Source organism: Etheostoma cragini, chromosome 7 (genome assembly GCF_013103735.1).
Source record: "Etheostoma cragini isolate CJK2018 chromosome 7, CSU_Ecrag_1.0, whole genome shotgun sequence".
NCBI classification, from domain to species: Eukaryota; Metazoa; Chordata; class Actinopteri; order Perciformes; family Percidae; genus Etheostoma; species Etheostoma cragini.
The window spans coordinates 16729558-16745969 of record NC_048413.1 but is presented as its reverse complement, the minus strand read 5'-3'; the positions used below and the strand labels follow the sequence as shown (position 1 = coordinate 16745969).

Sequence of the window (16412 nt, the reverse complement as noted above, 5' to 3'; positions counted from 1 at the left end):
ACACACACACACACAAACGCACGCACAGACGCACACATGCACACAGAGATGTTGGGAGGGGGGTTTTAAGCAATATCGCGGTTGTTGGCTTTGTTGTGATAAACTGCATTTGGCTGATAGACAGATGCTCCAACTTATTTTAGCTGCCTGTTAAAAGGGTCTGCACCCTCACACACATACATCCAGTCCTATAGTGAGCAATATTTTAAGAAGCGTGCACAGAGCATGTACACACGCACATGCAAACACACACACAATAAGCTCTCTATCAATCCCTGGCATCTTGCTGAAATGCAAACTAGTAGAAGCTAATGCTAATTTGCTAAATTAAACAGTTTATTTAACTGAATAATTTATAGAGGGGAAGAGAACAAGAGGCACCAAAGAGTTTTTGAATGTGTGTTTCTATACTGTATTCAGTATGTCTATGTGTGTGACACACATTCTAATTTGTATTGATCTCTATAAAAGAGATTAAGACCCACAATACAAAGATCATTAGAGTCTCACTTAACTAATTTGTCCAATACTCAGAAAGAGAAGCACACAAAAGTGCAGAAATACACTCAACACAACCACAGTTGTGCACACTTTTGGGCCAATGACTAATTCCGGTGTTACCATGGCAACATAGCCTCGGCAACACACATGCAAGCACAAACACACAACACATTAAACAAAAGCAGTGTACAGTTAGTAGTTGATCTACGAAGACAACTCCACATCACATAACAGCTAACTTCTGCTATTCCACTCAATATGGTGCCCATTTTTACAATTATCTTTTCCTCATTACCGCTATTGGAAGTGGCATTATGAAAATATAATGAGATAGACTATAAGTTATTGCCAAAATTGTCTATGTCTGTGTTTGTGCGTAGATGTGTGCGTGCCTGCTTGTGTGTTTAATTTCTCTTTGCAAGAGGAGCCCTTGATTGGAGGAGGTCTTTACGAGCCGGAGGAGAGGAGTGTAATTTCCTCCTGGCCTCCGCCAGTTCCGCTGAAATAACAGAGCAGAGGAAGCCCAGCTCTCCCGGGAAGAGACACACACACGCACAAACACACACATGCACACACAGCAAGCAGGCAAGTCCCCCAGTCATCGTGGACGTATTTGTAATCACAGGCATGCACGCATAGAGTCACAGCTACAAAGTAGCAAAGTAGAATATACAGACAAAAACACAAACATGCAAGGGCCGAGAATAGTCTTCATTATGCATTCACAGTTTTGAGCATATAGCATCTAACAACTTCAAGGGACACCGATTATAACAATTTAAAACTGAGAAGTCATTAAAGTACCTGATAATCACAAAATAACAGGATTAATAGAAAGCTGACACACCTTTACAGCTAGTTATCAATAGCATATCAGAGTGTGGATAAACAACATTATCAATACATTTAAATGTTATACTTTTGAGTATAACAACAGTTCAGTTTGTGTGTTGTGTCGTTATAAACAGCTTGTGCCAGGGCCAGCACTGCAAATTAACTTCCACAAGTTCCGAGCATGCAGGTGAAAAGTGTCTTACCACCAGCTGCTGCACTATTTTATGATCGCTTGCCTAATGCCTATAGCAAAACAAGATCACTCAAAGTTCAGCTGTCAACCTTACAAAATAAATGACTGCATGAGGTAATTTGTGTCAGTAGGCAGGCATATAGTGTGTGTGTGAGTGTGTGTGTGTGTGTGTGTGTGCGTGTGTGTGTGTGTGTGTGTGTGTGTGTGTGTGTGTGTGTGTGCATAAGAGCTCATCAGTGAGGGAGTGCTGGCTGCCATGCCCTGAGGGGGAGTCAGTGGGGAGAGAGGGAGACGCCAGTACAGGCCATACAAGTCCCCGTGCCCTCCCTCCACTACCTAACCCTCACCGCCAACATCCTTATCCTCTGTGTGTGTGTGTGTGTGTGTGTGTGTGTGTGTGTGTGTGTGTGAAAGCGTCACAGTGGTATTCACTTGGTGATTTAGACTTCATGCTTCACCACCAGACAGGGGAGGGAGAGAACACTACAACAACCTAAAGCTTTCATAACCCTGCTTACGTCAAAGACAAAGTTTGACTCTGTCACAGCTGTAATTTAAGTGGAACCGTACAAGCCATAGTAAGCCAAAAGCCAATCACTCGGATATCTGCAATGAGCCTAAACATACGCAAACACGGTTAGATTCTCAAATAAGAAAAAAAATAAGACATGAACATTTCCAGCATATCTGTCTTCCCTGCCCCCTACCTCCCTCAGGTGATTTGTTAGGCTGAACCCTAGTGCTAGGGTACAGGTCTTTATTCTTGGCTGAGAAAAATGTCACCAGTTCACCTGTATCACTCAAACACCTCTGGCTTATCTAAACCGCCTTTGCCTTGCGTGCCTCGCACACAATAATCAGCAGTAGCCACGCTCAGTAGCTCGCTAAGCCTCTTACACCCTTCCCTCAAGATTAGTGCTTGGAAGCGACGACAGATGCGCACCGTGGTGATAAAAACACACACACAAACACGCAAAGATACATACACACTCACAACCCACTGCACCTGTGTGAACAGATTTGGCGACGATGAGCCGGCAGTGTGCATACTCAAAGCTGACACACACACACTCACAAACACACACACACACACACACATACACACACAGTAGTAGTAATGCTGTAATCATGACACACCTGCGAGGCCTCAAGGTTTGGCCTCGTAGCCATGGCAGAGCCCTGAGGGAAGCACTAGGCAAACAAAAGTTTAGCAGCCAGGTGAGGAAACTGATTTAATGGGACGGAAGATCCCGACCAACAACACCTAACGTCAAACCGCCACACTAGGCAGCTCAATGCCTCTGAATAAAAGACACTTTGATACCCTGCATCAGTGAAAGGCGGAAAGTGGATTGGATATTCATGCTGAGAAAAATTACCATCAAAGTTGACATGTGTGCCTGTAGGGTCTTCACTATCAAGGTTACAGAAAAAGACAATGCTCCAATAAACACTCACCCACTATTTCACATGTGTAAAGCTGGGTGACAACACAAATATGGCAATGAAATATTAGTAGACCTAGTCACTAGACACTCACAGCTAAGCAAATACATTGCATTTGTCATCACTTTAGCTGAGCAAAAACAAAGCTAAAACATTGACAGAAAATGAATTATTCTTACCACTGGAGAAGAAATTCGACAACCAGGACAATCACAGATTGGAGGGTGCACCTGTAAGATTCCTTTGGACATAAGAGTCTTGAGACTTTTCCCTGGACAAGAAAAACAAAACAAGAGAAACACATTTAGTGAATACGACCAACTATTTATCCCAGCCAGTGAAATCATCTGCTCCATGACACAGCATGTGATAAGGTATTATCAACCTCAGCATCAGCATCTCAGGGCTCAAAGTCAAATCTTGTCAAAAAACATCCAATCAACACATATGTATCGAAGGAGTCATCTCTGTATATTTTTGCCCCAAAGTTTAATTCTACCAACAGGTCAAGTGTGGTGAGCCACAGAGACAGCAGCCTACTGGCATCTGTCTGTAGGAATCGGTGTATTAAACTATTAGGCTACCATCTTTGACCTAGGGGCGACACCCTGCCACCACACATCTTAACGCATGTCAGTTCTGCCTAAGTAACCGTGTGTGTGTATGTGTGTGTGTGTTTGTGTGTGTGTGTGTGTGTGTGTGTGTGTGTGTGTGTGTGTGTGTGTGTGTTTGTGTGTGGACACCACCCAAATTATTGAATAAATAGCCTACTATGGTATAAATGTATACCTATAAAATACCGGAAAATACTCCGGTACTACCGGAAAATATCTAACAAACACCTACAGAATTCATACATGGATAAAGCAAGCTACAATTCTTATTTTTTTTGAAAACTGCAATTGGTTGTAAAATCATCACATTCACCACAAACTGTACAAACAAAACGCAAATTTTCAAAACATACAGTATATCTCAAACCTAACATGCGATGCGTTAAAGTGTCAACACCCATGCACACGTGCAGCTGCACTCAACGGAACGATTCATCCCATAACGAGGGAAAACATATTTTAACAGTCACACTTTGAATTATATATGTCTAACTTTTCACCTCAGTCCCCGTGCAGCCAACTCCGAATGCCCCGGTTCGCAGCCCAAACTGTGTGTCAAAGCCTCGTAAGGTATGTGGAAGACATGCGCCTTTTCTCATCTGTCTCCTTACGCTCTGGCTACTGTAACCCTTTCACTCCAACTAAGCCCCGAACCAAGGGACCCAAGTTTGTACCCAGAATAAGCGGCGTCTAAAAATTGTTTAATTGACGGCGAGAAGTCCTTCTCTACCAATGAACCTTAAGGATAGTGAAGGTTGTTCTTACCTTTGTGTCTAATACTCCGTTTCCAGTCTTTGGCAGTCTCTCGTCCACTGACGAACTGGAACTCGTTGGGGGTAAGCCACTCGCCCCTGTATTTAATTGAGGGTCCCTTACTACCTTGACACAATTTATTGATATAAAGCAAAGCCTTGTTTTCCCCGCACTCCACCTCGATACACGGCTCCCCGTTGTCGAAGAAGGGCTGAAAGTCGGGGATGGAGGAGAACCTCTCCAGCATTAAGTCGTCCGTGTGATGGTGGAGGTGCTGGTGATGCAGCGCCGAGTCGTGGAGCCCCAAGTACGCGCGGTGATGGGCGAAAATGTGGTCGTAGGGCGGCGGATGCGGGGTCACCACGGGGATAGCAGTGGCATTTAAAGGGGCCAGGTATTCGGACTGGTTGAACGCAGTCAATGCCATCTCGTCTCCATCCAGCCTCTCCTTTTTGATGGCAGGCATGTTAGTGGGAGCCGAGCGCCGGAAACAAGTAAAAATGTGCTCGCCCGATCCAACTTCAGCGTCCTCTCCGTCTGTGAGTTGGGCTGACCCAGACTTGGAGACGCGCCGCTTGGTTTTACGCAGAGCCCCCGTGTCGCCGTGAGACAGCCGTCTGGTGAAGTTGCCGGATAGATTCCCATTCAATAGTTTCCAGCTCGCAGCGACAGCAGCGCTCTCCGCCAGCCTCGCAGCTCCTACCTCCCACATTTAATCACACTCGCTCTGTTAATACCTGACATGGTTAGCCCTGAGCCCCGGACATTATGTTACCTACGGTGATCATTACCAGTCGCAGTTACGCGTCGTGTCTCTTATTTCTTCGCCTCAGGGGAAATTAGAAGAGTTTTCTTTATAGGCTGTATATCCACTGACTAGAGGCAAACATTTTAGAGCAACTCACTGCTTTAAAAAACAAACAGCGTAAATCGATTCAGCTATGGGGAGTTCACCAACTGTGGCCAAGATACAATTTCACAGCGAATGAAGACTAATAAAAAAACTGATAATGGAACATTTTTCCTGTTACTTAAACCAATGTGGCATATGGCATGTATTTAGAACCACTAGCCAAACATATCGAGCTTGATGTTCCTAAGTATTTGCGCAGCATTTTACACTTGGAAGTTTGGAAAGAGTTGTTTTTTAACCCCTTTGTATGTCGTTGAAGTCACGCTGAAGTTCACGGACCCAGACCAAACAAGATTTGCACTCTCCGCCGCTTCTCAACTTGGCCCATTTAAACAGCGGAGGCTCGGCGAGAGCCACAGGAAGAAGGGGGACTGCGAGGGACGGCGCTTCAGTGCGTAAAATGGAGGAACCATCATTGAGCATAAGGAAGTAAACTGTCATTTCCACCGATGCAAGTGAATTTAAAACTCGGTTTACAGTTGTGTCTTCATATCTACAATTTACAAAGATCATACATTTTTACCCCCCAATATGAAAACACATTTCTTATATATTATTATTGTTATTATTATTATAAATCCCACTAATACCAGACTTAAACCAGACTTCCAGCTTACAGGCAAATAGTTTCAACATGTATACAATTCCAACAAAACAATAACTTGGTCTTTTATAATAATTTAAAAGCCAAACACTAACAATAGCAGCCTTACACCAGACCTTCACCTTTGAACATAGAGGTGGTCAGGATCAAAGAGGTCACCAAATCTACCCATGACATCAGCCGCAGGTCCACACACTGTGTTTGCCTTGTGTGTCTACATCCAACCCCCTTTTTGTCATACTTCACTTACAGTGGCCCCACCTTGCCCACCAACCTGCTATGGTCAGTTCAGCAAGCCTAAGGCTATGTTTACACGGAAACAATCTGAAGAGAAAGCGCAAAAGTGGCGTTGCATTATCACTTTTTATCCTGTGTTTAGACGAGCGTCTGGGCGGGGGATATCTGTTTGATGCAAAAAGTGTGTAATTTTCAATGTAGTATACACGCCAGGTGGCTAAGTAGCCCAACACCACCAAGTTTGCGCGCCTGCCTACAACCTTCCTTCTACTTCTCTCCCTAGTAGCACGAAACCAAAACATGGCGAAGCACCCATGGGAGCACTACCAATATCCTAAGCCTCGCAGCCCTTCAGCCGCTGCTTGAGAGCAAGAGGCAGAGGGCAGAGAAAGTGTGAAGCAGACCCTCCTCTGCCCGCTGCCTCTTGCGCTCTCTGTCTTTCTCTTCATTCACAACGTTGTTGCCTACTCTGGCTCCAATGAATTGCCTACATATGGTCATCAAACTTTGACAACCTTATCCACATTGTCAAAATCATTTACATATTTAGCCATTACTTAAAAAATCTTTTAGATAACAGGAGCCTTCTGTAGCCTACTCCGTAACAACATCTTTCTCGTCTCTCTCCACACCACTGTCTTCAGACTTTTGCATTTTGTAGACAGGAATGCAATAGTGGAGTGTTTTTAAGATTCCCATTCTGGAGGGTGGTTTCACTTTTTTGTGATTTTAAGCCCTAAAAACGCAGTCGCCGTCTAAATGATCAAACATTTTTTACGTTTTTACCCACAAGCGTTCTTGTGTAAACAGGGCCCAACACTGTCCAACAGTGTGTGCAAAGCTGTCTGTGTTAAAGTGTTTTACATAAACATACTGTTCTTAAACAACACAAAACTTAAAGAAAGGGGTTATATTTGGGATTTTTTAAACCCATTTTTTTGAAGTATGACAGGCACTGTAAAACCTGTTGATAACCAAGTGCAATAGGTGTTAAACTTTTCATGTTTCTAATTGCAAAATACTACAATATCAGAGTGTGATGTATGTTCAGATATTACACAAATGAAGAAATGGCAAATTGGTGGGTCAGAGGAGATGTGCCATAGACTCTTGACACCTCAAGTTATTTTCAGAAATTAACTAACTTTGGCTAACAATTTAGCTTAACCTTAACCAAAGTGCTTTGGTTGTTTAACAAGTTACACTCTAGCACCAATCAAAACCTAACCTTTGTCAATATTCCTTGACTTACATTTTAATAAATATTGGGTTGCAAGCATGTGTAGGTATGGAATCATTAAAAAAAAACAGATCATATCAATATGTGCAACTGTTGCTGCAAACATGTTGCTTTCACTGAAGTTAAAACCTCAGCCTGCAACCACATTTTCTAAAAGCACTTTCTCCCCACACAGTCTGCAGGGCATGTTCCCCTGAGCTTCTGGAGCTTGTGAGCAGGACCACATCTGACCCCCATCAGCGGAGAACCACCCAGGTGGATCTACTACCAACACATGGAATAGCCATTCCAGCAGCAGAGGTGGGGTCCAAGCACAGTGTGTCAGGGGCCTATAAATCAGGCAAACTGCCTCTGACACACAGGAAGAAGGCACGCCACACCGCAGGCGGAAGCGGTGCACGAGCAGGCCAGAGACCACAGCCTGGCCAGAACTGGTATAAAGCCTACAGCCAGGACCAGGCGGGCAAACATACACAGCAGACATTTACAAAAACACATGCCAGCTACCTCACCAAAGACTGACGGACCGTACTTTGGCACTTCTCCTTTTGGAACTGAGGAGCTGTGATGTCTGAAGGGAATGTAATGGAATTAGTGGGTGTGTGCATGAGGAAGAGCCCAAAACAGGTTTTACACTCACAGCTACACAAAAAAAATCAATTACCCAAAAGCTACCTTTAAAGGAAACAGTATGAACAATGAAATCAAAAGGCAACATTTTTCAGCTAAACAATATGTCACATCCCACATGTAGGTGAGTGCGATGAACACAAGCAGTGATATAAATCATGAACTGCTGACATTTATGGCGTATGTTTATAAAAGCCATTTCTAGGAAGTGGAACACTACATTTGAGATGAGAAGCTCTTTGATTCTCTCTTTATCAAACCAGCCTTTACCACATCGAAATGTCTCGATGGAAACCTTGTTGATGCATGCGTTGGCGCTGGAGGTTGCACCATCAGGAGAGCCCTGATGAAACCATTCATACAGGGGACACCCATGCCCACTCCTACACCCACTCCCCGTCCCTGATCGTGACTCATTCTCGATGGCTCATCATGGAGGGGTTCCCCAAACTTGTACAGTGACGACACTTCAACTTTCACATCTTTATAAATCGGTTCGTTGTAAACTGAGTAGATTTTTCCATCAGCCCTTGTGTCTCTTTCATAAAAATGCTTGATGTGATGGGGAAATCTTACTTAACCTTTCTACCTCAACCTTTTCATACTTCTTGCTTCTTTTAGTAGTATGGCAGGGTCTTGTCTAACTTAAAAGACAGAAAAAACTAACCACAGAAAATCCTGCTCTTAACCCAATGAATTTACAATGAATTAGGAAATACCAGTATCAGTAAATAAATATATTCATTTAAAAACGTATCTTGCTATGTCTAGCCAGTTACTTCTGCTCACATTGCCTAGGTGTTCTCACATGGCACAAGAGAAACATGTAATTTAAGAAACAATAATTATTTTTCATTTCCATTTTAGAACAATTTAGAGAAACTGACAGTCAAGTTATATTTAATATTTTCTATAATATACTTCAATACTTTGTGGTTTAAGATTTCACAAGGAAAATGCGAGCCTGTTTCTCATAATGCAAATACACCGACTCTCAACAGATACACTGATGTCTCCTCCTCTAGTTTCTCTTTCTAATACTGAATGTAGTTTCAACTGTGCTTCATGTGGTGAGTGTTTTTAGGGTATAACACCATAACCATCAAGATTTTAAACTGACATTTTCTGTATTTGTAGCATTGGCAGATTTCATGAATATCCACAGGAAGAAAACTAATCTATCAAGTAACAAAACAAAATTCAGCCGTTCAAAGTTTTTAGGATAGTGGGACAAATCAGCAATAGTGAGAGACATCATGGTTCCTTCCATTGTATTAACATTATGTTACAATATGTTGTGGCATAACAACTAATGTTATGCCACACAGAAATGTTTCTTCTATTTCTCAAGACCTTTTAACTCCACTGTTCTTTCTTTATTTTTTGCCAGTTTTGCTGTATGACTTTAATAATAATAATAATAATAATAATAATGATGATAATGATGATGATGATGATGATGAGGATGATGATGATGATAATAATAATAATAAAACGAGGAATTCCGTTTTTTGCCACTTTGAAATTCTTTTTCCCTTTCAGTCCACAGCTACTGAATAATGTAGATTGGTTTACATAATGTAGATGTCTGTCTTCCAATATAATGCAAATTGTCTGTATGGCAGTATCATGGATCAACATTATCATGGACAAACTATAGTGATTGAATTCATTTTTTGTGATTGTTAATTTAATAATTAATAATAAGCCTGTCAGCAAAAAGTAAAATCTCCCATCACAAGTCAAATTCCGTGGTGCCATCTTCAAATTGCTTATTTAATGTGACCAACAGTCCAAACCCTAAGAGATATTAGATTTACTGGGATACAAAATCCTTTGATTTGACTTAAGTAAAGTATCAAAACTGTTGGCAATTCATTTTCTGCTGCTCTTATTATCAATTAATTGAGTAGGCCTACCATAATTATTGCATCACTAATGGTGAAACTATACTTTCAGACATACAATGTTTCACTAGGTTGGAGTTTCACACTGAAAAACAGTCCACTCCTGGTTCTCAGATCAGTCTGCACATGTCGAGGAAGGTTACTTTGCCATGTACAATAATAAGCTTGAAATTCTGTCCATCCTCATTCTGCCTTTCATGTCCATTCTTTTCTAATCATCGGCCCACGGGAACCCCCCTAACGCGGCCCCCGCCTCTGCGCCGTTGTTGGCAGCGGCCCCGAAGCCGCAGCGCTGCCGGCGGGGGAGAGAGGTAATAAATAACCCGGGGAGAGGAGCGGAGACCGCCGGGCGGTGCACAGTCTGACCTGACAAATACTCACTGGAAAACCATCAGAGAGCGAAAGCCCACCCCTAGCGCTTGGAGCCAGCCTTTCAGACATGAGCTGCAAAATATATAGGTCTGCCCCTACTGGGAAAAAAGAAAAGGAGGAAAGACAGAAGTCCTCCCCCCCCCATCAGACACCGCCAGAGACACAGCGAGAGTAATTAACTATTTAAAGCAGAGTAGACTATGGTTTTCTTTAGAAAGCCTAAGAAGTAGGCCTATGTCTTGTCTGACTGAAACCAATTGGTGAACATTTACCCCACGACTTCTACTTTTATAGATTTTGAGCGAGCCTAGAGAACATCCAAACAGGTTTTCTGTAGTTGGTCACCTGCTCTGTGATTCAGATTATTAAATTGAAATCATTACTTTAGAAGCCAGTTCTTCCAATTTAGAAATTGGCCTCACAAATCGCTTTGCCGATTCAGATCACTTTGTTGTTTTAGAGTCAAAGATTAATAGTTATGAAATATCAAATTCAATATCTCTTTCCAAAACTGGTGTCCCTGTCAGTCTTATGAGCAGACTGTCAACAGGTTTTACAGGGCCATTTCTAATCAGTTTTAAAGAAAACAGCTTACATCTAGAATAAGAATCTCGGGGTTGAAAATCTCAAAGCCTGAGCAAAAAAGATCACCAAAGCACCAAATTCACCACAAATCAAGAACATTGATATCTGCACATGGCAAATACTGCAATGTGGTTGATATTAGGGAAAATGATTTGTGGTTATGGCAAACAAACTATGGTTTAGGTGTGTTAGGGTTAGGCAACTAAAACAGTTAAAGCTATAGTGTGTAGTTTCTGTCGCCATGAGGAATTCTAAGTATCGACAACAAAACTGCCGATACAAACCTTCCGTGATGGTTCGCCACCTCGACCCCTCCTCCGTGCAGTTGCTAGTCATCAAGGAGGACACAGAGGATCAAAACATGATAGACTCTTCAGAAGTGGTAATTGTCTTTACTAGATTTTCTGCGCACAAAAGTCACAGGACAACACCAGTTTCTGAATATAGCCATGCTGAGAAATACTGAGAGAGTTGTGTGGAGCTGATAGTCTTAATTAGCTCAATCAACTCATTTGGCAATGGCTTGAGTGTAACGGATGTTCATTAATAAATAAATTAAAAAAAAGGTTAAGCACTAAAGCTTTTAAGTTTAGGGGGAAATTGTGGTTAAGTTTAGTTATAAAAAAATAAGTAAAAAAAACCCAATCCACCACTCAGACTTTCACGACCCTACTTCCGCCTCACTGCATAAAGGTACATTAAGGGTGCATGACTTGTATTGGCAAAATAGACGTAATGTACCAAATATCTGGGCTATGATGAAGACGTCACATTGCTACAGTACTCTACACATTACAGTGGATGACTTTTTTTTAAATCTTTCTCTGCTCTTTATAACATTTCCCATTTCTACGCTATTTGATCAAATCGGAGCAGAAAAAGCTAGCCAACATTTCCTTCAGGACAACCTTCTGTTGTAGTCATTAATACTCGTTAAAGCTATTAGCTCCCCTACCTCTTGCTGACTCATTCTCATTTCATCTAGTCCTGATATGTCTCATGGGTCCTGGAAGGAGTTTAGCTCTGCTAAGTTGGAATTTGTGGAATTTAATATCAGAAAATGTTTCAGGGGATCCAGTCTCTGGGCTATAAATGTACTGTGTTAGCAGCTATGGCGAAAGAGCATACATTAGAAGGGGGAAAATGTGGATCAGAGTACTGAGTTTCTGACAAGAGAAAGCACTAAATTTGGCATTTCAATACCCTCCATCTGGCGGTCGTGCTAAACACCACTTCATATTTCAAAACCTTTTATTCTCAGTATGTGTTTCTAACTGCTCACTAGGCGGTGTTTTTATGGTCACAGTGTGCAGTCTCTGAACACCAGCAGCAGCCCCTTTTTCAATAAGGTTTAAGTCAAATTTCCCTTTCGTTTTAAGTTTCAAACAATTTCTAACAGTGTATGGCCCTGAAATCACAGAGACCTTGGTGCTATTTTTGTGGTATAACCTAGGCCTAAAGCTAAATCTTTGCTCCAACACTCGTCCAAAGACTCCCCCCAAAAAATTGAACTAGTGTGGGACCAACCCAGTCCTCTAACTCCAGAATTTCAGAGTTGGCAAGCAGGCGGAGTAACATTAGACCCTGGGAGTGGGGGATGAGGGGGGGTTATGCTGTCGTGCCGGCGCCCTTGGCCTCCCCCGGCGGATCTGGGGGGTCAGGCGGCTGTCTGTGATCCCACACAGCGGCTCTTCCACATGGGATTTATTTTCTTGCTGGATGGGCAGGCAGGCGGCCCAAGAGGATTCTCATTTTAGACCAGCGTCTGTAGCTGTCAACGCCTGCCGACAGAGGCAAGCGGACACCCGACCCCGAGTATCCTCCCTCAACACTCCCCTTTGGACTCCCTCCTCTCCTCCTTCTATTCCCTGTATACACACACAGCACATGGACAGCGAACACACACACACGCACGCAGTAATAATTTTGTCAGCCTGTCATTTTATCTAAATTTAACTTTTACTCACATTATGACAAAGTGATACAATTTAAATATCGTACATGATTGTTTTTTTCAGTTTTCACATCAGGATTCCTTGTCTTTGAATATAAAGCACTTTGGTGAACTCAAAGCTTCAACAAGCAATGAGCCAGGTCTATCTAGCAAAAAATGCACAGCGTCTCCCCTTCCTCCCAAGCGCCGTTAATAATTTGTGCAGTAAAAGATAGCGTGCCTCTCTGAGTTTGTGGGAGTTATTGGCACAGTATTCCCCACCATATTTGTGTGAGGCAGTGATAGGAACATAAATTATTTCTTATCTCTTCCGCAATCCATTTTTCAAAGGGCTCACTGTGTGTTTGAAGGGTAGCAGCACCAGCAGCCAAAGCCCAGATAGTAGGCTACATTAGCCTTCAAGAGATCCGACTTAGTGATTTCAAACAATACAATAAGAACAGAACTCATTGATATGGGCAGTGCCATATATGACCAGAATTTAATACCTAAATTAGGCCTCTGGAATCCAACAAAAGATCAAAACAATGGCCATATTACCACCACTTTGAAGACAGACATTGTTGTGGGGTTATGTAGTTAAATGCATATCAGTATAATTGAGTATCTTAGTGGTAAAGAATTCAATGTTAAATGATGTTTGAGAGATTAAATTATATTTATTGGGGAACCAAAGTGGAAAGAGTGTGTACCAAACTGTTGGAAAGAAATTTCAAAGCATCACTTCATTGTGTTAAAAGAAAAAGCTAACACAACTAGTTGTTTTAGGAAGTAAGTATTCCTTCAATTAGATGTGTTAAATTAGTCATATTCTGTTCACTGAACTGCAAAATGATCACTTGCTACAAAGTGTTGGTAGCCACCATTCTACACTGAAATAAAAATCTACAAGCACACTGGAGCCTTTGGGAAATGGCAAAAAATTCTGCTCTTTGGATTATGCTGCGCTGAAAGCACAAGCAAAGTCCCTGTAAATCACAAAGAGCCACTTTTTTATAATGAGGCCCCTTTGGTGCTCACCAGAGGTCAAGAGTGTTTATCTCATTTGAAAACATGCAAAAAGTAACACAAGAAAAGTTTTGAGGAAACTACTTGGCCTGGCCAGCCCTGTGAACAGTGTTCTGGATCTGGAAATTTAAACCGCATTATATTTTTTGAAACTATTCACAAGCGTTGTCTCTCTTAGCAATTTAGATTTGTTGTATATTCTACATCTCAGGATGATCTGCAAATACAAAATGACAAATGATAAGTAGCAAATCCTCCTCTGCAAAGCATGTATACATAATGTCTGCCTGTAAAGAATAAACCCTAGCTCAGGCGGCTACTATTGATTTTTTTTTTCCTGTGTGATGTGAAACCAGCAATCAGCACTGCGGTTCGAAATAGCCCTGAAACTGGAGCCGAGACGTCGATGAGTCGCCAACACATTTCAATTAGCGAGCCGCCCTGGCCGATCTCTCCCCGGGGGTACAAAGCACAGAGGGTTGGACACGCTTAGCCCAAGTCCACACATGGGCATGTGTTGACTCAAACGAATTTGATAAGACACTGAGGGTGAATTTATACAATGCACAACTAACAACAGTCTATTTCTAAATTTTTTCTAGTACAGAACACAAAATTATGTATTCACAGGTCACACCTTAACCTCTAAAGAGTGTGGTTTATTTGACACGGGTTGTTTCCAATGGAGAGACACAGACGGACCATTGGGACAAGACTGCAATGTGAGTCAGTAGCTGCTCACATCACATGATTTGAGATGTAAAATAATGGTCTGTCAATTGTTACTTATTTATTTAAACAGCACATCCAGAAAATGGTTGTCACTTATAGTGTGCCCATTGCGATACCGCCTAACGCCTAGAGGAGGTGTGACTATTCACAGTTTAATGTAATTTATATTCTCATGGACTGTATATCAATGGACAGCGCATGTGTGACATCACCCCTTGGTTTGTTGAGATCTGCTATCCGTCATCACAGTTTGCCGTTACGGGCACAGTCATCCTGGTTGCGATTGTGACAATTTTAGACGAGTGCAAGGAGTGAGCGAGGAGTGAGGGAGGAGCTCTTACGCTCTATGTTACGTTACACACTTTCGCTGGCAATCACATCATAGCCACGTCTTAAAATACCCCCTGCTTTATTGTCCATTTTAAAATCAACGAGACCATAATTCAAAAGATGAACATCATTCTGTGTGGCAGAAGACTTAAAACCAGTGATTGAGACCATAAACTCATTATGAAAATCTTTATGAGGTAATAAATCCAGTGGGTCACTTTGTCATAGACTTCTACAGAAACCTCTTTCATCCGCATGTAGTGCCCCCTGCTGGAATTCAGACTGAGTGCCGATTCAAAGCACTTCCTCAATTGCAGCACTTTGCGGAACCAGATGCATTGTCCATTAATATACAGTCTATGGTACTTAGTACCGCGGATTTTCACTTAGCTATTTTTAAAAAACTAAATTTTTAGTAGTTACTTATTTTTATGAAGAACATTGCTTTTTTTTTTTTACTTAAAAGAGTATAAGACCAACTCACATTTTCATTACTAAATTCAGCATTGTTTATGTTTAAAAGGGTAGTATCCCATCAAATTACATGCAAGTCTGTTGTTTGAGGGCTTAGAAATGGTCAACAAGTTTCATGGTTTTAGCTTAAAAGGTAAGAATATGCAAAGGGTAGGGATTTTTGCTATTCGGTGTTGGGCAATTTACTAGTTACTGTCATTTGAGAGTAATTAGTTATCTTACAATATTACTGTTTTTGAATTGTAACGCATTACACTACTTTTTGAGTTAGTTTCACTAAAATATCCACGGAAGTAGGCTATGACTTGGCAGGTAGCTTGTGAATTTCAGCACATGTTCAACAAAGTCTCGTCTCTATCCAACATACAATATTTGACTCTGAATTGTAATGGAGATAAAGTAGGAAAAAAATGGAAAACCTCAATTAAAAGAAGGCTACCTTACAATTGTGTTGAAGTATGGTATAGTTACTTTCCACCGCTGATAAAATGTAAAAGAAATTCTCTGGTGCCCTTTTAAAAATACAAATCACCTCTTAGTTTTGAGTTAAACTGTGTTACAGATATTGCAACGGGTATGATGTTACCCAAATATTATTAGCAATGGGTTATATTACTGTGTTACAGATAAAAGCAATACATTACTGTGATTGCGTTACTTTTGTAACTCGCTACTCCCAACACTGTTCATCAATAACTCAATATTGTATTGCTATGGAAGGTGTCATTGTTGTTCAGCTGTCAGAAAATCAACTTCATGAAAAGATATACTAAAGAAAATTCTGTTTTAAAATAACTAGGACTGGGTGTTCAATCTCATTACATTTTGGTACTGAACAAAATGTGTCCACTGCACACAACTGTCCAGTACTGAAAGCTGGCATCTTAAATATGTGGCCAGATTCATAATCTTGTTTAGATCAATTTATATCAAGTTCTGGGGCAGCTGCTTGTGTTTAGATAACACAAAAAGAACTTACATTCTTAAACAAAAAATGGTCTAGAAAAATCTCTATCAAAAAATGTCAAAAGAGGCTGAGTCCTAAAAGTAACCCAAGATAAATAAATGAAAAAATGTTTTATGTG

The 16412-nt window shown here is 41.4% G+C and overlaps 1 protein-coding gene across 5 annotated transcripts in view; it reads right to left on the bottom strand.

The window, feature by feature from the left end:
- The window catches only part of samd11 (sterile alpha motif domain containing 11), an 88947-nt gene that overhangs the window by 47240 nt on the left and 25295 nt on the right, over positions 1 to 16412 (bottom strand). For 2 of the 5 annotated variants that reach the window (XM_034877988.1, XM_034877990.1), the window contains exons 1-2: positions 4354 to 5548; positions 3154 to 3245 (exon numbers count right to left, since the gene is read on the bottom strand). In XM_034877988.1, the coding sequence (XP_034733879.1) occupies positions 3154 to 3245; positions 4354 to 5053 (792 nt within the window). In that variant the 5' untranslated portion in view covers positions 5054 to 5548. Of the gene's footprint in view, positions 1 to 3153; positions 3246 to 4088; positions 4190 to 4353; positions 5549 to 16412 lie in introns of those variants that run through there. The other 3 variants (XM_034877989.1, XM_034877993.1, XM_034877992.1) reach the window with 3 other exon arrangements.